Raw genomic sequence first — 21,808 nt, 5'->3', positions numbered from 1 at the left:
CCCTAACTTAAAAGAGAAGCCTAGCAAGGTATAAGAAGTACATATGGAACACCAAATATCAAATAGACTGGGCCAGAAAAGAAAGTCCCCTTGGCACATAATAATCAAAACACTAAATGTACAGAACAAAAATATATATATATTAAAAGCTGCAAGGGAAAAGGACCTAGTAACATATAAAGACAGACCTATTTAGAATAACACCTGACTTCTTTATGGAGATTCTAAAGGCCAGAAAGCCCTAGACAGATGTTTTGATGAAATCTCAATTGTTTGATTTTACCAATAAAGACTCAGGAGCTAGATGCTGGGGTGAGCCTGCTAGCTCAGAGCGGCAGAGGAAGCACCCAGCTGACCTTCCTCCTCAATTGACACCCCCCACACACAAGAAACCTCCCTCTCACTTCACGAAAAACTTCAAATTGACTGTCCCTCCCTTCAACTTCATGTGCATCTCTCTCTCTATCAGTCCTGATGACTTCCTCTTACCCTCTATAGTTTTTCTTGTTCACTTCCTGTTGACTGGTTGCTTGCTCTGCCTCTTGACCTATGATTGACTTTATTTAATCCGGTTTACAATAAGCTCTTGAATTAAAAGTGTGTGCTAGGGTTGAGCCACACCACAAACTAGAAACAGGTTTTTCCAGTAAATAACACAATCTCGAAGTTCATCCACTCCCCAGGGAGGCTGAGGCCTCCCATGGGGGGATCATCAAAATCTGTCACATCATTTGGGGCACAGCCTAGTCCCTCCGCCATGTATCTAGCCTGAGAGAGTATCCCTCCATAGGGAATTGGCTCCCAAAGCCCATTCGTGCATTAGGGATAAATACTGGTTCCACTGCCAGAGACCTCATAGACTGCCCAAGCCCCCCAGCTGACACCCACACTCAGGGGGCCTGGTTGAGTCTTATGATGGTTCCAGCTGTCAGTTTAGGGTCCATGAGCTCCCCCTTGTTCAGGTCAGCTGTTTCTGTGGGTTTCTCCAGCATGGTCTTAACCCCTTTGCTCATCCCTCCTCCCTCTCTACAACTGGATTCCAGGAGTTCCGCTCAGTGCTTAGCTGTGAATCTCTGCTTCTGCTTCCATCAGCTACTAGATAAAGGCTCTATGATGGCATTTGAGGTAGTCATCAATCTCATTATAGGGAAGGGCATTTAAAGAAGTCTCTCTGCTATTGCTTAGATTCTTAGTTGGGGTCATCCTTGTGCATCTCTGGAGATTTCCCTAGTGATAGATTTCTCATTAAGCCCATAACAGCTCCCTCTATTAAGGTGTCTCTTTCCTTGCTCTCTTCCTCTGTTCTTCCCCCAACTCGACCTTCCTGATCATGGTTCTCCTCCCCCCTCCCCTTCTCCTCTTCCCTTTCTCTTACCCCCCCCCCGTTTCCCTTTCCCCTTCTTAGGGGTCCATGTATGTTATTAGGGTCCTCCTTGTTTCCTAGCTTCTCTGGGGTTGTGGATTGTAGGCTGGTTATCCTTTTCTCTGTGTCTAATATCTACTTGTGAGTGAGTACATACCATGTTTGTCTTTCTGTGTCTGAGTTACTTTCACTCAGGATGGTTTCTTCTAGTTCCCTCCATTTGCCTGCGAATTTCAAGATGTCAATGGGTTTTTTTTCCACTGAGTAGTACTCCATTGTGTAAATGTACCATATTTTCTTTATCCATTCTTCGGTTGAGGGGCATCTAAGTCCAAATGGATCGCCAGGCGTTGGTGGCGCACGCCTTTAATCCTCTGCTCGGGAGGCAGAGGCAGGCGGATCTCTGTGAGTTCCAGGCCAGCCTGGTCTCCAGAGCGAGTGCAGGATAGGCTCCAAAGCTACACAGAGATACCCTGTCTCGAAAAACAAAAAGCAAAAAACAAAACAAAACAAAAAAAGTCCAAATGGATCAAAGACCTCAACATAAATTCAGCCACACTGAACCTCTTACAAGAGAAAGTGGAAAGTACCCTTGAACGAATTGGCACGAGACTATTTCCTGAACATAATGCCAGTAGCCCAGACACTGAGATTGACAATTAATAAATGGGACCTCCTGAAACTGAGAAGCTTCTGTAAGGCAAAAGACAACGTCAACAAGACAAAATGGCAGCCCACAGAATGGGAAAAGATATTCACCAACCCTGCATCTGACAGAGGGCTGATCTGTGGGGACCTAATATCCCTGTTATGGAATATTCTGGGTTCCAGGCCCTGGCCACCATAAACAGCAGTGGCGCCAGGGAACTCCGAGTCACCATTGTATTGTTAATTAACACTAGGATGTTACTGTTTACTGTGGCTGAAGGTAATATGCCTCCTAATTTGCATATCTGTAGCTTAAGCCTTGAGTAGGCCCATACCTGAGTTCAAGACTCTGCTGCTTGACCAAGAGTTGTTTAGGCAACAGAATCACTTGATGTTAGCGATATGCATTGTGATAAATGCTTCCTGATGTTGTCCCTGCCCTTAGAGGACTATTTAAATGGACTTCTCAATAAACTGTGGCTGCTCAGCGTCAGCTGGGAGCCCTCCTGAGATGATATGGTGTTTCCTGTCTCATCATTAACGTTGTTGGATAATTAAACTTCCCTAGTCCACACACCTCCACTCAGAAATGGACCAGGGACTGTACGGCTGGCTCTGTCCACAGTCCTGAAGACATCAGTCCAGAACACTGATCTCCAAAATATACAAAGAACTCAAGAAGCTAGTCACCAAAACACCTCATAACCCAATTAAAAAATGGGGTACAGATCTAAACAGAGAATCCTCAATAGAGGAATTACAAAAGGCCAAAAGGCACTTAAGAAATTGCTCAACATCATTGGCATCAGAGAAATCTAAATCAAAACAACTCTAAGATACCATCTTACACCAATTAGAATAGCCAAAATCAAAATCACCAATGATAGTTTATGCTGGAGAGAATGTGGAGAAAGGGGAACACTCCTCCATTGCTGGTGGGGGTGCAAACTTGTAAAGCCACTTTGGAAATCAGAACTGCAGTTTCTCAGAAAAATGGGAATCAGTCTACCTCAAGATCCAGCAATTTCACTCTTAGGCATATACCCAAAGGATGCACATTCATACAACAAGGACATCTGTTCAACTATGTTCACAGCAGCATTATTTGTAATAACCAGAACCTCTGTTTTATCTGATTCCAATGTGTTAATTTTTGTCTTATCTTACTGTATTTTATTTCACTATTTTTTCAAAAAGGACAGAACCCTGTGGTGATGGAAATAGTTGGGTCTCTTGCATGTGATATGGATATACAATCCTTACTCCCATGATAAATATTTGTGTGTGTGTGGGTGTGTGTGTGTGTGTGTGTGTGTATGTGTGCATGCGCTTGTGCATGTGTGATCTCAGAGAGCAGAAGAGGGTGTTAAGAACCCTTGGAGCTGTGTACATAGGTGGTTGTGACTGCTGGGAACTGAACTTGGGTCCAATCTTGCTTGTGTGTAATAATAAAATGGGAGATTTAAAAAAAATATTAGCAGGGGCTGTGGGAAATGGCTCAGTGGTTAAGAGCACTGGCTGGTCTTCCAAAGGTCCCAGGTTCAATTCTCAGCATCAACATGGAAGTTGACAACTGTCCTAAATCCTGTTTCAGGGGATCTCACACCCTGATGCCCTCTTCTGGTCTCCATGGGCAGTAGACATTTATCAGCTCGGCATGCACTGCACAAATACATATATACATGCATACAGACAGACATATACCCACATACTTTAAAATAATAAGATTATCAGTAGATTATGTCGATGTCAATATTCTGATTGTATGATACCATAACTAAAGTTCTGCAAAATATGTTCATTGAGGCAAACTAGCACACAGGATCTCTTTATGCTATTTCTTACAATTGTGCTTGACTCCGGTGATCTCAGTAGCACTGTCTCTTTTTTTTTTTTAATCTTTTTTTTTGGGGGGGGAGGTTGTGGTGTGTGTGTTTGTTTTGCATTGTTTCCTGAGACAGGATTTTGCTGTGTAGCCCACAATCCTCCTGTTTCTCTGTCTTGAATTCTGGATTTACAGGCATGTGTTCCACACCCAACTCAGCATTTTCTGTATTTTTAAAATGAGACCTAGGGCCAATGCAAGGCTCAACAGGTGAAGGCATTTGGGCACCAACCCTGAGGATCCAAATTCAACCCCCAGAGCCCACAGGATGAAAGGAGAGAGTCACTCATGGAAGCTGCCCTTATGAGCTCCACGTGTGTACTGCGACATGCACACACACTCACATAAGTAAATGTAAAAGAAAAAATGTAACTAAACTAGACTAAGGATGTAACTGAAAAGTACAGCTCTTGCCCAGAGTCCGAGTTTCAAGCTCTGGCACCACAAATAAAGAGGCAGAAACTGACTTTATTTGTAAATGACATGCTGCCAACTACGGAAGCCAAAGTTCTGGGCATTCTCACCTTCATTCAAAAAACCGAGAGCCTGCAACGCCTCAGACACTTCTGAAATCCAGCCTTGAGGTTGTAGCCAGGGATTAATGAATACTCAAACTGTGTCTCTCTTTTGTCCAATGGCTCCTCACACTCTTCGGTCAAAGAAACTCTGGGATCACTTGTTGTGAAAATGAATGCAGGAACAAGGATAATGAGGCCAAATAGGTTTGGCCCACTGCCCCTGAGGACAAAGATGCCAACCCTCTCTCTAAACGCTCTTTCCAGGAGGAAGGAACAGTGTTTGGGTTGGCCAAGGGACCATGCCTAAAAATAACTGAATAAACGTGTTGGCAGGGAGTCAAACTGGCTCACAACTACATTGTAGGTTTGAGAAGCTGATGCTGTCCGAGGGTGACACTGGCTTAAAAACTACAATTCCCAGAGTGTCCCGCGGCCTGTGCTAGCCAAGGGGTCATGTGATCGACGCTCACGTGTTTGCAAAGTCGACTCGGGAAAGACACCTACAAGGTTTGTGAACCGGGAGGTACGGGCTGTGCAAGGTGGGGCTGTAGGGTTTCTGGTCCTTGGGTCCCCCATCACTGGTGCGACCCTGTCCCAGCAGGGCTCCAGAGCCATCCTCTCCGTTGTCCTCTGTTGCACCGGCCCAGCCACGCCTTAGCCTGGCGCCTCTCCACTCAGTCTTAGGCCAGGATCGAGTCAACTCCCTAGTTACTCACGCAACACACTGGTTTTACGTCATGCTTGGGGCCCACCCAAGCCCACCCTGGCGGGATGCTCCCTTCCCCACCTCCCATGCAACCAAACCTCGTGTTTCGGTGCTGGCCCCAAGCTGGGCTGGGAACCGGGTAAGATCTGTTCCATCCGTCACCTAAGCATGTGTGTGTGTATCGTGCTTATAGTCTGGCCCCGCTAACTGCTCCCTGTGACCTCAACGTAATCTCTTTATTCCATGGGTCTTTTCTCTATCTGATCTGGCACTCCACTCTATACTATGGGTTATTCAGAACTACTCCGTGTAACCCACCCGCCTCCACGCTCATAGCTAGCGGCAAAGACCAAACTCCTCTCTCTATTGACTGCAGATTTTAGGCAAAGCCTTGAGAAGAACTTGAGGCCACAAAGGGATGTGAGGAGACTCGGATCCCATACCTTTAGGTGGAGAGAATATCCCTCTTCTAGGATCGCAGGTAAGTTGGGAACAGCGGGGTTGATGAATTGGGGTAGGGGTAAGAGCTCTTAGATCCATGAGAGTCCAGGGGGTGGGATCCCTGAACCTGAGCTTTTGTGTGGTTGCAGGAGAGCCTGGGCAGATGGCAAGGGTGCCAAAGGGAAACCTGCTTCTTAGAGAGAGGCTAGGAACCATGTGACCTTTATGTGTGTTTTGTGCTGTTAGCAATGGAATGGCTGACCTTAGACCTCTCTGGAGCTATGCCTGGGGAGTCCTCAGCCTGCCTTCACTACTCACTACTGTGAGATTTTGCTGAGTTGCTGGCTGGAGGCAGATTTCGTAAGAGGGAAAAGTCTGTGGCTAGACTGATGTTTCTGACTGCTGCCGCTGAGGTGTGTGCACTAGGACCACGTCCCTTACTTACTTGATGGAAGATGTTCCAGTGCACCTGCACTTTTCCCTTCCTTCTTGGGGTAATAGCCCCAACTTTGTCCACCATCAGATGGAACACCTGGGAAGCACCCCCAGGGGCCTCAGTCTGTTTAGACCCCACCCCCACCCCCATGAGCTGACCTTATTAAGAGGGGTGGCTGGAGATGGGATGGACAGTAGTTGTGGCTGAGTCATTGCCTTTTCGGGGAGGAATGGGATTGTTTTTTAATTATAGAGAATGAGAATATGAATGAATGAGTGAGTGAATGAATGGATGGATGGATGGATGGATGGATGGATGGATGGATGGATGGATGTACCATGGTTCCTGTGTGGTCAGAAAAATCCTGCAAGAGTCCATTCTTTCTTTCCACCATGTGGGTCCCAGGGATCGAACTCAAGTCATGAGTCTTGATTGTAAGCACTTTTACACATTCAGCTGTCTCACCAGCCCAAAATGGCGGCTGTTAGGGATTGACTTCCCAAGCCTTGTTTATGGTAAGTGCAGGCTCTACCACCCCCAGCCTGGTGATGCTTTCTAATGTCAGCATGCTCTTCGTGAGAATTACACATGAAAAGGCTGAGTGAGCTATAGTGATTTATTTATTTATCATGTATTCGGTGTTCTGCCTGCATGTATGCCTGCAGGCCAGAAGAGGACACCAGATCTTATTATAGACGGTGTGAGCCACCATGTGGTTGCTGGGAATTGAGCAGCCCGTGTTCTTAACCTCTGAGCCATCTCTCCAGCCCTTTTGTTTGTTTTTTGAAACAGAGTTATACTACATAGCCCAGTACTAGCTATGTGGTCCAAGCTCACATTGAACTCAAAACAGTCATCCTGCCTCAACCTCTCAATCACTGGGATTTCAGGCATGAGGCACAGTGCTCACATTACAGCTGGCTGCTCTTGCTCCTAAAGAAACATTCCTCTTGGAGATTCAGACTAGCACTGAGGTGTGAGAACACTGAGGGTTAGTTTTCAGAGCAGGGCTCCCAAAGGCACCTGAACATTCGGAGAAGAGTGAATCTCCTGGTTTTCAAGGAAGGACCATGGCTAAAGGAAAGCCTGCAGTTAGGTTGTGCTTACCCAGAGGGTAAGCAGGTGTAAAGCTTGTTATTGGTTCAGCAAGCCCAGTAAGGAGACAGAGGCAAACAGATGAATGTTATGGGCTACATAAGATGTTCTAGAAATGCTGATGTTATTTGGTCTTCTTTCTTTCATTCATTCAGTGTATGTCTGTGTCTGTTTTGGTTTTGGGGGGTGGTTTCAGTTTTTCAAGACGGGGGGTGGGGGCGGGGAGGGGCCGTGTTTCTCTATGTAATAGTCCTAGCTGTCCTGGAACCCACTCTGTAGACCAGGCTGGCCTTGAATGCATGTGCCACCACCAACTGGCATGTATCTGTGTAAGCAGATCAGAGGAAACTTGTGGGAGTTGTTTCTCTCCTTCCACCATGAGGGTCCCAGGAGTCAAACTCAGGTTATCCAGCTTGGCAACAGCCATCTTTACCTGTTAAGCCATCTCAGCATGCCTGGTTTTTAATCCCAGCCACCAGTGACTGCTGCATGACCAAAGGTAGCATGCACAATGCCTGGGCATCAGTAACTTCGGTGTCAGTCCTGTCTTCTGGGTTGCAGCTCGTAGTTAATGATAAACACCACAGGTCTGGCCTCAGAGCCTTGTCATCTAGCTAGAGCACACAGGGCTAGCACATAAACCAATGATGGGAGGAAATGGGTCTGGGTAGTGCCGGGCTCTGTAATGGCTCCAAGAAGGACTCAGTGAGTGGCGGAGAAATGGGGAAGAGATGGAACCTGTAAGTGGCCAGCAAAGGGGCTGGGAATATTCCAAACATACAATTAAGAATTATTTTTCTGGGCCAGTGAGATAGTTCAGTGGGTAAAAGAATCTGCTGCCAAGCTGCATGACCTGAGTTCAGTCCCCTGGGCCCACATTGTCAAGGAGTTACTTTCTGACTTCCACACAAGCACACATATACACACAACTAATAAACAAAATGCAAACCTTCACATAAGCATATATACATACACACTCAACAAATATATGAAATGCAATTTTAAAAATTATTTTCCTGTCCTCTGGGGCCTCTCCAGATGCCAACATTTTAGCACTCCTCTTTTCTATGTACTTTATTCTCTTTGCGGTACTGGGTGTCGGTAGACAAGTGTTCTGTACCGAGCCTCTCAGTATCTGCAGCCCCTCCCATTTGTTTTGTTTTGTTTTGTTTTTTGAGACAGAGTGTCTCTGTGTAGCCTTGACTGTCCTGGAACTCGATCTGTAGACAGGCTAGCCTTGAACTCATAGAGATCCACCTGCCTCTGGAGTGCTGGGGCTAAAGGTGTGCACCACTGCCACCCAGCCCCCCTCTTTTATGTTTAGGTCTCAGTTACTTTTCTGACCTATTAGAGTGAAACAAGTCGGGGAGTGTGGTGGGGCTGGAGAGATGGCTCAGAAGTTAAGAGCAGTGCTGCTCTTCCACGGGTCCTGAGTTCACTTCCCAGCAACCGCATGGTGGCTCACAACCATCTATAATGAGATCTTGTGCCCTCTTCTGGCCTGCATGCTTATAGCAGATAGAGTACTGTATACATAATAAATAAATCTTAAAAGAGAGAAAGAGAGGGTGAAACAAGTTGGGTGTGCAGCTGACATGTTTCTGTCTGTCACCCACACTGCCCTCAGTGCAGTGTTCTGCATCTTAGCCCTGTGGAGCTCCTACCATGCAGTTGGTTAGTGCATGGTACTTGTATGGATCCTAGCCATGTGACCTTTGGAAAGTTGTGACACCTTTTTGTGTCCCAGATTCACCATTTCAGGATGAACAAAATTTCTGCCTTTCTTTGTCTTGCCTAGGTCAACAAGAGGCCCCCAGAGTAGTAGCCCTAAAGGGGCAGATATTCTCTCAGCTACCCCAGGAATGTGGTTGTGAGGCAGAACCCATAGCTTTCGGAAGAAAAAAGTAGTCTTGGACCATGGCCCAAGTCAGCATCAACAGTGACTACAGCGAGTGGGGCTCCAGCACTGATGCTGGGGAGCGGGCCCGTTTGCTACAAAGTCCCTGTGTGGACATGGCCCCCAAGAGTGATGGGGAGGCATCTCCTGGAGATCCAGACAGAGGCACCACTTCTACGCTTGGAGCCATCTTCATTGTTGTCAATGCCTGCCTGGGTGCAGGACTACTCAACTTCCCAGCAGCCTTCAGCACTGCTGGGGGCGTGGCAGCTGGCATCGCCCTGCAGATGGTGAGTGCGCTGGCAACAGAGGCAGGCAGTGCCTGTGTGCTCTTTGATTTGCAAGAGAGGCTTTGAATCAGAGATGAGTGATAGAGGACATATGCTGTCATTTTTCCCTTCCTTATAACTGATAGACATTACCAGTCTATTCCAGAACTTTCTTTTAAAGCTACCATTCACAACCAACACAGGAGTATGGAAAGAGAAAAGAGAAGGGTAGAAGTGGGAAAGAAATACAGAGGCAGGCAGATCTCTGTGAGTTTGAGGCCAGGCTGGTCTACAAGACCTAGTTCCAGGACAGCCTCCAAAGCCACACAGAGAAACCCTGTCTCGAAAAAACAAAAAAAAAAAAAAAAAAAAAGAAGGAAGGAAGGAAGAAAAAAGGAGAAAGAAGTGGGAAAGAGAATGAAGTCTAACTCAGGTCTCAGAACTCTTTACACTGTGGCCAGTTAATATTTCAAAAGCCTCCAGGCATTGGTGGCACAAGCCTTTAATCCCAGCACTTGAGAGGCAGAGGCAGGTGGATCTCTGAGTTCGAGGCCAGCCTGGTCTACTGAGAGAGTTCCAGTTTCAGGACAGGTTCCAAAGCAATTCAGAGAAACCCTGTCTCAAAAAACAAAAAAACAAAAAAATTCAAAAGCCTTCCTAACAATCAGAGAGCTTTGAACATCATCTGCATATTTATTTTTTTTTTTTGCTTTTTGAAACAGGCGACCTTTAATTTTCTATGGAGCCAAAGATGGCTTTTAACTTCAGATCTTCCAGCTTTCACATCCTGACTGAGTGCTGGCATTACAGATAAGTGCCTCCACACTTGGCTTCATGCAGTACTCGGGGGCAAACCCAGGAACTCATGCAGGCTAGACAAGCACTCCACCAAGCTACATCCCCAACCCCTGCATATTTAGGTTTTAGATGTGATGTTGATTTTTGTGGTTATGTTTAATTAAAAAAAAAAACCTTTATGTTTTAGAATTATTGAAACATTTACTAGTGAAATAAAAAGATTGTTTGTATTGACTTCAAAATACAATGGAAAGGTAAGAAAGTGGGAAAAAAAATCTGCCACAAGAACTACTGTAGTGGTATGTGCCTGTAATCCCAGCACTCAAGAGGTTCAAGCAGAAGCACTTCATGAGTTCAAGGCCAGCCTGTGCCACGTAGTAAATTATAATCCAGCCTCCAACCTGGGCTACCAAGTGAAACTTCATCTCAACAGATCAAAAAAGGGAAAGAAAAGAAAATCACAAGTTGTTTTGTAGCTGAGTTTGAAGCTGTTTGGGCTCCATCCTGTTCTCAGTTTGTTTGCATGTTTGAAATTTTGAATGAAAGTCATTTTTTCTTGTTTTTTTAAATTATTTTATGTGTGAGTGTTTTGCCTACATATATGATTGTGGCAAATCATACATGCAGTGCCAGTGGAGGCCAGAATTTCCCAAGGAATGGAGTTACAGATGATTGTGTGTGAGCCCCCATAATAGATGCTGGGAGTTGACCCCAGGTCCTCTGAAAGAGCAGCCAGTGTTCTTAACCACTGATCCATCTCTCTAGAACCTGAAACTCATTTTTAAAGAAAATTTCAACTTGGTTGCCTCTAGTAATCTGTTAAAATTGTCCTGCAAGATAAGACCCATTTGCAAACCTGCTTTGCACATTGGTGTAAGAGATGCCAAAAAATGAGCTCAGAGTGTCTTTCCCATGCCCTTTCATCTGTTCCTGGCTGCAGGGCATGCTGGTTTTCATCATTAGTGGACTTGTCATTCTGGCCTACTGCTCCCAGGCCAGCAATGAGAGGACCTACCAGGAGGTGGTATGGGCCGTGTGTGGCAAGCTGACAGGCGTGCTGTGTGAGGTAGCCATCGCAGTCTACACCTTCGGCACCTGCATCGCCTTCCTCATCATCATTGGGGACCAGCAGGACAAGAGTGAGGTTCTCCCCAGTTCTCATCTCTCTCTCCTTGGCTTGAGGTCCTGGGGTAGAGGGAAAGAGTGCTAGACACTAGGTCTTGCCCTGTCTTGGAGTCTTACTCCTTAGAGGGAAGTCTTAGGACCTGCCAAAGCAGGAGGGCCCACACCCTGAAAGGCCTGGCATGACGTTCCCTCCTTCTTCCCTGTGCAGTTATAGCTGTGATGGCAAAGGAACCTGAAGGGGCCAGCAGCAGCCCCTGGTACACAGACCGCAAGTTCACCATCAGCCTCACTGCCTTCCTCTTCATCCTGCCCCTGTCCATCCCCAGGGAGATCGGCTTCCAGAAATATGCCAGGTTCGGAGGTCCCAACCCAGCCTGGGCCAGACAGAGGCTCTGATCAAAGGCAACTGGAGAGCCATTTCTGGTGGGGAGCCCCTCTCCCACATGGCAACTTCCTTGGGGAGTAAGAACAGGCAAGCCAGGGCAGACCAGAGCTGCAGAATTCTGGGCCCAGGACTTTCCCTTTTCCATTTATACCAAGGAAGATAGTGGCCTTTTCCAACATTGAAAGGTGTGATCTAAATGTCCTTGTTAAAGAGGGATTGGAGATGGCTGGCAGTGTAAGGGCAGGTGCTAGCTGGGGCTTTGGCTTTACTGGAATCTGGGAGTTGATGACTTTATTGTCAGCGTGGTAGGGTCCTTCCATGAGCTCAGAGAGCGTAAGCTAGCTTCCTAGCCTAAATCTGAAAAGCTGTGGGGTTTGAGGCTCTTTCATACTTGGCCATCTCCAGAGTTTCCTTAAATGTTAACACCCCAGTCTCCTCCCTCTCGCCCCTTTCCCCAGAATCTCCTAGCTCTCAGGGGCCAGGCCCACAAGATGGCCATCTGGTGAGTCCTTGCCTCACCTGGGCTGTTCAAGCTGAGCTTGTAGCTGTACTTTGGAGCCCAGTTCCTGCATGTGGTCTCTGAGCCAGCACATGTCCCCTGGCTGAAATGCTGACAAGCGCCTCCCTGTGGCAGAATTCTCTGCAGCTTATTTCTCCTGAATCATTTGGTGTGGTTTCGTCCCTAGAGCAAGGATGGATACATTTTGAGGATAGGGTTGGACAAGGAAGGGGTGGCTGGGGCTGGGAAGTAGAAAGTCAGTCTCTCCTCCTTGACAGTTTCCTGAGCGTTGTGGGCACCTGGTATGTCACCGCCATTATAATCATCAAATACATCTGGCCAGATAAAGAGATGCGCCCAGGGGACATCCTGACCAGGTAGGTGAGGGTCCCTGGGAAGTGCATGGGGTAGAAGCTGCTACCCAGATGGCCTATTCAACATCTAGCAGATGCCACAGTGCTATGCAAAGCCCCAACTTGGCAAGACTACTAGGGAAAAATTTGCATGTTTTCACAATTACTCTTTTTGGATTTGTCAGACTGGGACTCATGTAACCCACACTGGGTTCAAACTCACTATGTTGCCTGGTCTTAAACTCCTGATCCTCCTGCCTCCACCTCCCAAGTGCTGGAATTACAGATACACACCTCCATGTCTAGTTTTCCAGTCCCCCTTTTGTTTTGTTTGTTTGTTTGTTTGTTTAAGAGGGACTATTCAGGAAAGCAAAGTCCCAGTTTAAGAGCCAAGAATTCTGGACCGTGGTCCTAGGATGGCCTTTTAGAACCCGTCTCCTGAATTTTTAAATAGACCTGGATTCTCTGCCCATGTGTGTTCACTGTGTAGGATGCTGGTTGTTGGAGGTTGATGGATGCCTGAAGAAGTGGGTGGTAGGGAAGATTGGTGGCTCTGTGGGATTCACAGGCAGGTTCACATTGTGTTTGCCCACAGACCAGCTTCCTGGATGGCTGTGTTCAATGCCATGCCCACCATCTGCTTTGGATTTCAGGTGCCAGCACAGGGTCCCTGATGTCCCATTAGCTCACTCCCCTACCCTGGGAAGGACCTCAGATTATGGACGGGATGGTGGGATTCCTGGGAGGATGGATGAACCATGGGCCCCCTGGCTTGCTCCTTATCCCTGGGGCCTTTGCCCCCAAGGTACCTCCCTTTGAAACCTAGAGATGGAGTCACTTCCCCACATGACCATACCCTTCACCTGGACAGTGCCACGTGAGCAGTGTACCTGTCTTCAATAGCATGCGGCGGCCAGAAATAAAGACCTGGGGTGGAGTGGTGACAGCTGCCATGGTCATAGCTCTGGCTGTCTACATGGGAACAGGTGAGTGCTCTCCTCCAGAGGTCAGGCTTGGAATGCTTCCACTCCTTCTTGAGTCCACAAGGTTTCTGGTCCAGTTTTGCTAGGGAAGCTCTGTACTCTTAGCTCGATAAATACTTCTGTGGACATTGACTTGAATTGGGCTGCCCAGGGCTACCCCTCATCAAAGTGAGTGTGTTCCATCTGCTCACTGGTTCTAAACTGATGCTAAGTGACTACCAGAGGATGTGGCACCTCCTCTGGTGCCACTTCTGGGGCAGAAATGGGAAGGAGGTCTGCATTGCTGGGGTACAAGAAGTTGGTGGCGCACGCCTTTAATCCCAGCACTCGGGAGGCAGAGGCAGGCGGATCTCTGTGAGTTCGAGGCCAGCCTGGTCTACAGAGCGAGTGCCAGGATAGGCTCCAAAGCCACAGAGAAACCCTGTCTCAAAAAAGAAGAAGAAGAAGAAGAAGAAGAAGAAGAAGAAGAAGAAGAAGAAGAAGAAGAAGAAGAAGAAGAAGAAGAAGAAGAAGAAGTTGGTACCTGTGAGACTGGGCAGCCAAGGGATGGATGCTGCCAGGAGCCTGAGAGGATGCATTTCTTGGGTAGGAAATGACCAGGCAAATAAAATTCTGGCTGTTGCCTGAGTTGATTTGGGCAAGAGGGCAGAGATGACCTGGGAATTTCCATCCTCCTGTGGCAGGAGTTGAGGACAGGAGCTACCTGGGCTAGAGTTGTCCTAGCCTGTGAAACAACAGCAAGAAACACAAGAGGGAAAACAGGCCAAGTCCCTTTTGTCTTGGGTCCCATGTTCTGACTGGTGACAGGCACTAGAGAGAGGTGAATGATACAAAGAGAGTAGGACGTGGTAATAAACAAGTGCCAGGTGGGGGTGACTGTGGATGGGCAGGACAGCGTCCTCTGAGGAGGGGACATCTGGACTGAGACGGTTTGAGCAGATGGAATGCTTGGCATTGAAGTTAGGAGACAGGCGCAGAAAAGCAGCAGCGTGTGGGCTGGTGGGCTCCAGCAAGCAGCACCTGAGAGGGTGGGGGAAGAGGGGACGTCTGCTCTCTCTTGACTCCCTTTCTAGGCTCGGTCCTCACCGCCCAAGCTGCTACAACATTCGTTCTGAATGATGTTGCTCCCATCAGGAGTAGACAGTCCACCCTTAGCCCTCCTAGGATTTCCCTGACCTTACCCTTGTCCTTGCCCCTAGGCATCTGTGGCTTCCTGACTTTCGGAGCTGCTGTGGATCCAGATGTGCTCCGGTCCTACCCGTCAGAGGACGTGGCTGTGGCCGTTGCCCGAGCCTTCATCATCCTGAGCGTGCTCACCTCCTACCCCATCTTGCACTTCTGTGGGCGGTAAGCCCCTTCCCCTTCCAGTCCAGAACCCCTGGGAGCCGGCATGATACATGGCCTTATGGGGAACCTAAAGTGAAGCCAGCAGAAAGAATCTGTATCCAGGATGCCCTCCCCCATACTCCATGCCAAGACTTACTGGTTCCAGAACATTCTGTGAGCCCTGTAAGGATCTCCAGTCCAGATCCTTTCCTGAGCTTTTATATGGACTCAGCCTGCCTTTTGGATACCCAACCCCTTCCTTTTATAAACAGAATTATGGTGTCCATTTCCATAAATTTATCTGCAGCCCATAGCAACCAAGGACAGCAATGGTCACAAATGAGGACCCAGGCTCAGGAACCACACTTGCCCATTCAGGATCGCCCCCACCCTGTAGTAGCCAAAGCACCCTGAGCCCCTCCTCATGTGAGCAGGGCCGTGGTGGAAGGCCTGTGGCTGCGATACAAGGGGATGCCAGTGGAGGAGGATGTGGGACGGGAGCGGCGGCGCCGGGTCCTGCAGACGCTAGTATGGTTCCTGCTCACCCTGCTGCTTGCACTCTTTATCCCTGACATCGGCAAGGTCATCTCGGTCATCGGAGGCCTGGCAGCCTGCTTCATCTTCATCTTCCCAGGTGCACACCCCAGGCGCTTCCATCTCCCCCATATAGCAGGACCTCCCTATCCTTGGCCAGGGACTCAAAACCTGCTGGCAAGAGTAACCACCAGTCTTTGTTGCTCACTGGCTGGCTCAGCTGCCGGTTGTGATCTCTGCTTTACTGCTGAGATGTGGGGCCAGAGGCTTACAAGCTCTACTATCAACAGTTTGAAGCCCAGTAGGCACAGGTCTAGGGTCTCTACTCCTACCCTTCATTCAAGTGTGCACACCCTTGACTCTCAGGTCTGGCTAGCTTATTCCAGACCAGAGAGAAGGAAGCCGTGGTAGCACCTTGAGACTGAAGTTGTGAGGTCTAAGTTCTAGACACAGGTCAGCTGCAGATCCACAGAAATCCATCCTGTCTGCCCAGCTATGAGTTCTACTGTACCCATCTTATTTCTGTTCAGGGACCTTAAAAGCCCTTCCCACTGGATGTGGAGCAAGGGACCCATGCCTGCTCTGGAGTAGGTAGGATGGTGTGAGCCCTGAGTCCTGAGTGTAGCCCAAAGGTTGCTTGTTAGCTGCTAGCCTGTCTTGGGAGAGCAGAGACCAGGTGTCCAGCTGGGTGTGGGTTAGGGTGGAGGATCTGGATTTCTGAGTCTCTAGAAAACAGGCCTTTCTCCATCACCAGCACTGCCTCCTCAGGGGGAGGGAGGGGACTGAGGGAGGGAACTCCTGTTACCTCCAAACTCAGGGTTGCCTCTTCTCTTCTAGGGCTATGCCTCATTCAAGCCAAACTGTCAGAGATGGAAGAGGTCAAACCAGCAAGGTAAGCAGGGCCAGCTGAGCGGCCTTTTAGATAGATGAAAAGGGGCCTTAAAATAGGCAGTGGTGTCACACGCAGGCAGATCTCTGTGAGTTCAAGGCCAGACTGATCTACAGAGTGAGTTCCAGGATAGCCAGGGCTGTTTCACAGAGAAAGCCTGTCCCGAAAGAAGAAAAAAAAATAGGCAAGGTGTCATTAAACCTGGATACTTAAAATCATGGCGGCTTTTAAAGCAGTGGCACACGCTGCTACCTCCACACTGAGAGGCTAAGTGTGATTGCTAAGGTTTGGAGCAAGTACCAGTTACTTTGGGGGGCAGTTTCAAGACAGGGTTTCCCTGTGGCTTTGGAGCCTGTCCTGGAACTAGCTCTTGTAGACCAGGCGGGTCTCGAACTCACAGAGATCCACCTGCCTCTGCCTCCTGAGTGCTGGGATTAAAGGCATGCGCCACTACTGCCCAGCTGTACCAGGAAGAAGAGTTTTCTGCTCAGGAGGGCAGTGTGTCATGGGACCTGGAGTGTGTGGTTTGGTCACATGTCCATAGTCAGGAATCAAAGGAGACAAGGACACTCAGCTTACCTTCTCCATTCTTACTCAATGTGGGGCCCCAGCCCTTGGAACTTCACGGCCCTGTTCAGGTGGAGTCTCTGTTAAACCTCTCTGGAAATGCCTTTACAGACACACCCTAGGTGATTCAAAGTCCAGTCAAACTGACAAGAAAATAAACAGTCACACTACGTAGTGAGAACCAAGCCAGCCAGAGAGCCTTCCCCTCAAAAAAAGGGGGGGAGGGAACTGGAGGGACAGTTCAGTGCTTAAGAATGCTTTCTGAGCCAGGCGTTGGTGGCGCACGCCTTTAATCCCAGCACTTGGGAGGCAGAGGCAGGCGGATCTCTGTGAGTTCGAGGCCAGCCTGGTCTCCAGAGCGAGTGCCAGGATAGGCTCCAAAGCTACACAGAGAAACCCTGTCTCGAAAAACCAAAAAAAAAAAAAAAAAAAAAAGAAGAAGAAGAAGAATGTTTTCTGTTTAAGGTGGTGGCACACACCTTTGATCCCAACATTCAGGAGACAGAGGCAGGTAGATCTCTGAGTTTGAGTCAAGCTTGATCTACAGAGAGAGTTCCAGGACAGCCAGGTTACACAGAGAAACCCTGTCTCAGGAGAAAAAAAAAGTGCTTGCTGTTCAATCCTGAAGGCCAGAGTTCAGATCCTAGCATCCATGTAACAAACTAGGTATCCCACAAATGCCTGTAACTCTAGCTCTGATAGATTCTCTGGCCTCCACACATGTACCTACATGTGTGCACATACACTCACACAGACACAGACACAAATAAAAAGTTCTTGGTGCTTAGAAGTGTAACTTAGTAGCAAACCACATACTTGTCCTGTATGAGGCCCTGGGTTAAATTCCCTGGTATCACTCTCCAAATTATGGAACTTCAATGTATATTTTTGCAGTGGGAACCTAAACTACTTATAACAATTTATGTACTACTGAAAGGCTTTAGAAGAAAAAGTGAGAGTCCCATGCCAGGTATACCCCTAATCCCAGTACCTGAAAGCCTAAGACAAGAATATTTCTAGATTTCAAAGCCAACCTGGGCTACACAATGAAACCTTGTCCCAACCAAAAAAAGGTGGGGTGAGTTCCGTCTGTCACAGGCCATCTTTCCCCTCTCCTAATACGTCTCTTTTCCCTATGGGCTGTGACCTAAACTGTTTCTGTGCATGTAAGTGTCTGACTACACAGAGCTGTGCAGTGTACACAGACATAGGGGCTTGTATATGATTTTGTTGTTTGAGGCTGGAAGATTGCCATGAGTTTAAGGCCAACCTGGACTTCAGAATGAGACCTTGACTCAAACATTTAACACCAGCAAAAGTCATCTGGTGACCAGGCGGTGGTGACGCATACCTTTAATCCTAGCACTGTGAGTTCAAGACCAGCATGGTCTACAAGAGCTAGTTCCAGGACAGCCTCCAAAGCCACAGAGAAACCCTGTCTTGAAAAACCAAAAAAAAAAAAAAAAAAAAGTCATCTGGTGAAAGAAAAGCACATTGCTTCCATGTATGTATGTTTCCATATATGTAGGTTTCATGCTTTAAGAAAAATTATTCCAGGCCAGGAGGTGGTGGTGCACTCCTTTAATCCCAGCACTGGGGAGGCACAGGCAGGTAGATCTCTGAATTTGAGGCCAGCCTGGTCTGCAGAGTGAGTTCCAGGACAAAAATCTCAGCCCCTGCCTTCTATTTTTGTTGAGTGAAACAGATCTCATTCCCTGTCGCCTGCTCTTTCCTTGGTGTTTCCCATTGGAAGACTTGCATTCTACTGTGGTCCCGCCTAGAGCATCGTTAGTCCCTCTAGGTCTTGGTCTCTTTAGCTGTGAACGAGGGTCACAGAGCTTTGTATGGGAAGCCTGAGGTATTCTGCCTAAAGAAGTGTGGTGACTGATTATATTGACTGTTACATAGAAAGACATGGGAAAAAATGACTGAAACCTTCTCTTGTCCTCTGCCCTACAGCTGGTGGGCACTGGTCAGTTATGGAGTCCTTCTGGTCACCCTGGGAGCCTTCATCTTTGGCCAAACCACAGCCAATGCCATCTTTGTTGACCTCTTGGCATGAACACTGCCTTCCAGAAAACATGTCACCAAGAACCATCTCTCAGAGCTGTGAAGCTACCCCAAGTCCCACATCCTGTTCCAGCTGGTGACATCAGGACACATTTTTCCATGGACAGTCATGGGACAGAATCAGCCTCAAATCTGTGGACAGCTCCCCACCCAGCTGCCTTCCTGCTCCCCAACCTTGGCATTGTCATAGATGGTGACAGGAGGTCCCACGTCATAGGAGCTTCCCCCTCACCCAGGTCTCAACTTCAGTCCTTTGGGACCTGTTAATGGAGAGTGTCAGTGAGTCACAGAAGAGAGAGACCATTCTGACTTCCCTCTGGAAAAACAAAGTCTTATACATAGTGCTGGCATCCACCACAGAGCTTGTCAGGCCTGTGCTTTCAGTACCTTGGGGTTTAGTGCCTGCCCATGTCTCTCAGAAGCCAATGATGACTTCTCCTGGGACCTGACAACTTCCAAAGGAGTCACTGACATCATAGTTGTTCATTCCCCTATGGGACCTTAGGGTCCCTACCCTGACTTTGTCCAAACTTAATGGTCCAGGTTGGGTATCCTCCTCCTGTGCCCCCAGACATCAAGTCTAATGTTTACAAATGGCGCCGGCCTGGCTCCGGCTAGGGGCTGCCATTGCCATGGTGCTGTGAGCACTCCTCCGTTAGCTTTCCACACGGGCAGAGGGTCTAATGTCTTTTTCAGATTCCAGCAAGGCCTGTCTTTTCAGAGGCTCAGGGTGGGTCACAAGAGAGGCTTGGGACTTTTGGACCCTCCTTCCAGGCTGGACTGTCCAAGGTGAAGCGCCGGCACCATTGCTTCACTCCTCCAAGCCTTCCCTTTCTTCCCAGCTAAACCTTCCCTTACTATCTCCATCGTGACTGTTCCTTCTACTACCACACCCCACCCATCCCTCACCCCTTATCCTCTCTTTTCTTTCCTTCATGGGTGGGTTTTGTTATTTGTCAAGGGGAAGGGATGGCTCCAAACCCTGTCACATCAGCTTGCCCAGCTTCATACATCTGTCAGGCCTGGCCTCAGTGCCTGGGAATCCCACTGAGTTATACCTATCTCAGGTGAGGTCAGGCTGGACACTTTGTACTGTGCCTACCTTAGCCTCTCACCTACCCCTGCTCACTTTTGCAAGTCCCAAGTACAGAGCTGGCCTCTTTCCACATAATTTTCTCCATCTATTCTGCCTAAAACACCTAGAAGTGAGAGGGGTGCCTTCCCAGCAGCCCTCAACTCGGGTCTGTCCACTTGAGGTGGCAGAGGCTCAGCATCCAGACTACCTGAATTGCTCTTTTCCCATCCATCTCGGGTACCCATCCTCTCTGGTTCCACAATGCTGGTTTCCCTCAGCCTCCAAGTGCTGCCTTTCGGGGTGGCCAGGCATAAAGCTGGGGCATGGCATAGAGACAGGCCAGCTGAGACTGTTGAGCAGCTTCAGCTTGATCTCAGGACCCCTTCCTTTCCTTGTCCTCATCTAGTGTCTTGCTGGTTCTTTTCTACTCAAGCACACTTGGAGACGCGGGGATGACTAATAAAGGGGCTTGCACTGCTGAACTGTGTCTCTTTTATCTTGTGCTTGGAACAGAGCCTAGGCCATAAGCGGCGGGAAGGGGACTTGGGGTGGGGCGAGTAAATGACACTTGGCTGTCCACAGCCAGAAATTGCACCCGTGGGCTCTCTTACCAAGCAAGAGTCTGCAGGAGGTTTTGGACATCTCCCTTTCTGCTTCTTCCCTGAATCTTTCCCCACTGACTGGAGAGGGTCTTTTCTGGGCTGTGCTTCTGTCCTAACACAAACTCTCCCTCTGTCCCCTGCATCTTTACCACCTCAGCCAGCCCCTCTGTAAGCTTGGAGTGACCATCAGACTCCCCAGCATCCACTGGTTCTGTAAGAGGCAGAACAGGCCCTGCCTTGGCTGAGGACAGAGTCAGGCACTGCATTCAGGAGGATGGCAGGCTAGCTGGGGACAGTCAAGCACTGCATTCAGGAGAATGCCAGGCTAGCTGGGCTGGCTAATGCTCAGCAGTCACACAGGTCTAACTGAAAGCTGTTGGAAGTCCCAAGGAGGGAAAATGGAGTGTTTGGATTGGTCAGTACAAGCTTTCTGTTACTGGAACAAAATGCTTGCGGTCACCAGCTTAGAAGGAGGGGGAGTTTATTTTGGTCCTTGACTGCTTGGCCTTGTTTTGGGTCTGGGATGGCAAAGTATGTCTTGGCAGAAGCATGTGGCTGAGGAGACATCATAGTGGCTAAGAAAGAAAGAAAAATAAAAGACAGGAAGACAGTTGTGGCACACTTGTAATCCTAGCACTCAAGTGCCTAGGGAAGGACGATCTCTAATCTTAGGACGTAGAATAACCCTGCCTAAAAAAATAAACAGAAAAGGTCTGGAGCTCTGATAGGCCCTTCGAAGGCATACCCCAGTGCCCAACTTTCTTCCACTTCATATCTTAAAGGTCTCTCTTCAGCTTCACAGGATGGAGAAGAAACCTTTAACCAATGGGCTTTGGGGGACACTCTGGCTCCAAATTACAGCAGAGGCCTTAGGATCTGTCTGAGGAGTCCGGGAGGATTTGCTGGAAAAGGTGATGTTTGATGTGGCCCCTGACTCTTGAGTAGGGATTAGCTAAGTAGGGAATGGGGAGAACTTTCCAGGTGGTAAGCACTGTATGTGTGGAAGTCCTGAGGTGGGAGACATATGGCTTAAAGAACTAAGAAATGAAACAATGACATCTTGAAATTAGCAAACAAATGGATGGAACTAGTAAAAGCCATCCAGAGTGAGGTAATCCAGACCCAGAAGGACAAATCTAGTATGTACTCACTCATAAGTGGATATTAGACATAAAGCAAAGGACAACCAGACTACAGGCCACAACCCCAGAGAACCTAGAGGACTCTAAGAGACATACACAAATCCATTTAAGAAGGGGAAATAGATAAGCTCTCCTGAGTAAATTTGAAACATGGGGGAAGGGAAGGATGGAGGGTAAGGAAGGAAAGGGAGTAGGGGGGTTA

General features: G+C 48.2%; 1 protein-coding gene across 4 annotated transcripts; it reads left to right on the top strand.

Moving 5' to 3' along the window:
- The first annotated feature begins 4,839 nt into the window (after positions 1 to 4,839).
- Slc38a7 (solute carrier family 38 member 7) lies at positions 4,840 to 20,344 on the top strand. Of its 4 annotated transcripts, none has more exons than XM_027405725.2 (12): positions 4,840 to 4,921; positions 5,497 to 5,601; positions 8,891 to 9,279; positions 10,997 to 11,195; positions 11,390 to 11,534; positions 12,344 to 12,442; positions 13,014 to 13,071; positions 13,290 to 13,404; positions 14,601 to 14,748; positions 15,162 to 15,361; positions 16,099 to 16,153; positions 18,677 to 20,344. In XM_027405725.2, the coding sequence occupies exons 3-12, from the start codon at positions 9,010 to 9,012 to the stop codon at positions 18,777 to 18,779; spliced, it is 1,392 nt and encodes a 463-aa protein (XP_027261526.1). In that variant the 5' UTR covers positions 4,840 to 4,921; positions 5,497 to 5,601; positions 8,891 to 9,009; the 3' UTR covers positions 18,780 to 20,344. The 4 variants fall into 4 exon arrangements, with proteins under 4 accessions (XP_027261526.1, XP_027261529.1, XP_027261528.1 ...); XM_027405726.2 differs by lacking the exon at positions 4,840 to 4,921 and adding an exon at positions 4,967 to 5,259; XM_027405728.2 differs by lacking the exon at positions 8,891 to 9,279.
- The last annotated feature ends 1,464 nt before the right edge of the window (positions 20,345 to 21,808 follow it).

The sequence above is a fragment of the Cricetulus griseus genome, chromosome 3 (genome assembly GCF_003668045.3).
Source record: "Cricetulus griseus strain 17A/GY chromosome 3, alternate assembly CriGri-PICRH-1.0, whole genome shotgun sequence".
Lineage (NCBI taxonomy): Eukaryota > Metazoa > Chordata > Mammalia > Rodentia > Cricetidae > Cricetulus > Cricetulus griseus.
This window is presented reverse-complemented; position numbering and strand designations above follow the sequence as displayed.

Coding starts and splice junctions, on each gene's coding strand:
- Slc38a7 (XM_027405725.2), top strand. CDS start 9,010: ATGGCCCAAGTCAGCATCAACAGTGACTACAGCGAGTGGGGCTCCAGC. Junction 13,072..13,289: donor CCATCTGCTTTGGATTTCAG/GTGCCAGCACAG, acceptor TCACCTGGACAG/TGCCACGTGAGCAGTGTACC. Junction 15,362..16,098: donor CTTCATCTTCATCTTCCCAG/GTGCACACCCCA, acceptor CTTCTCTTCTAG/GGCTATGCCTCATTCAAGCC.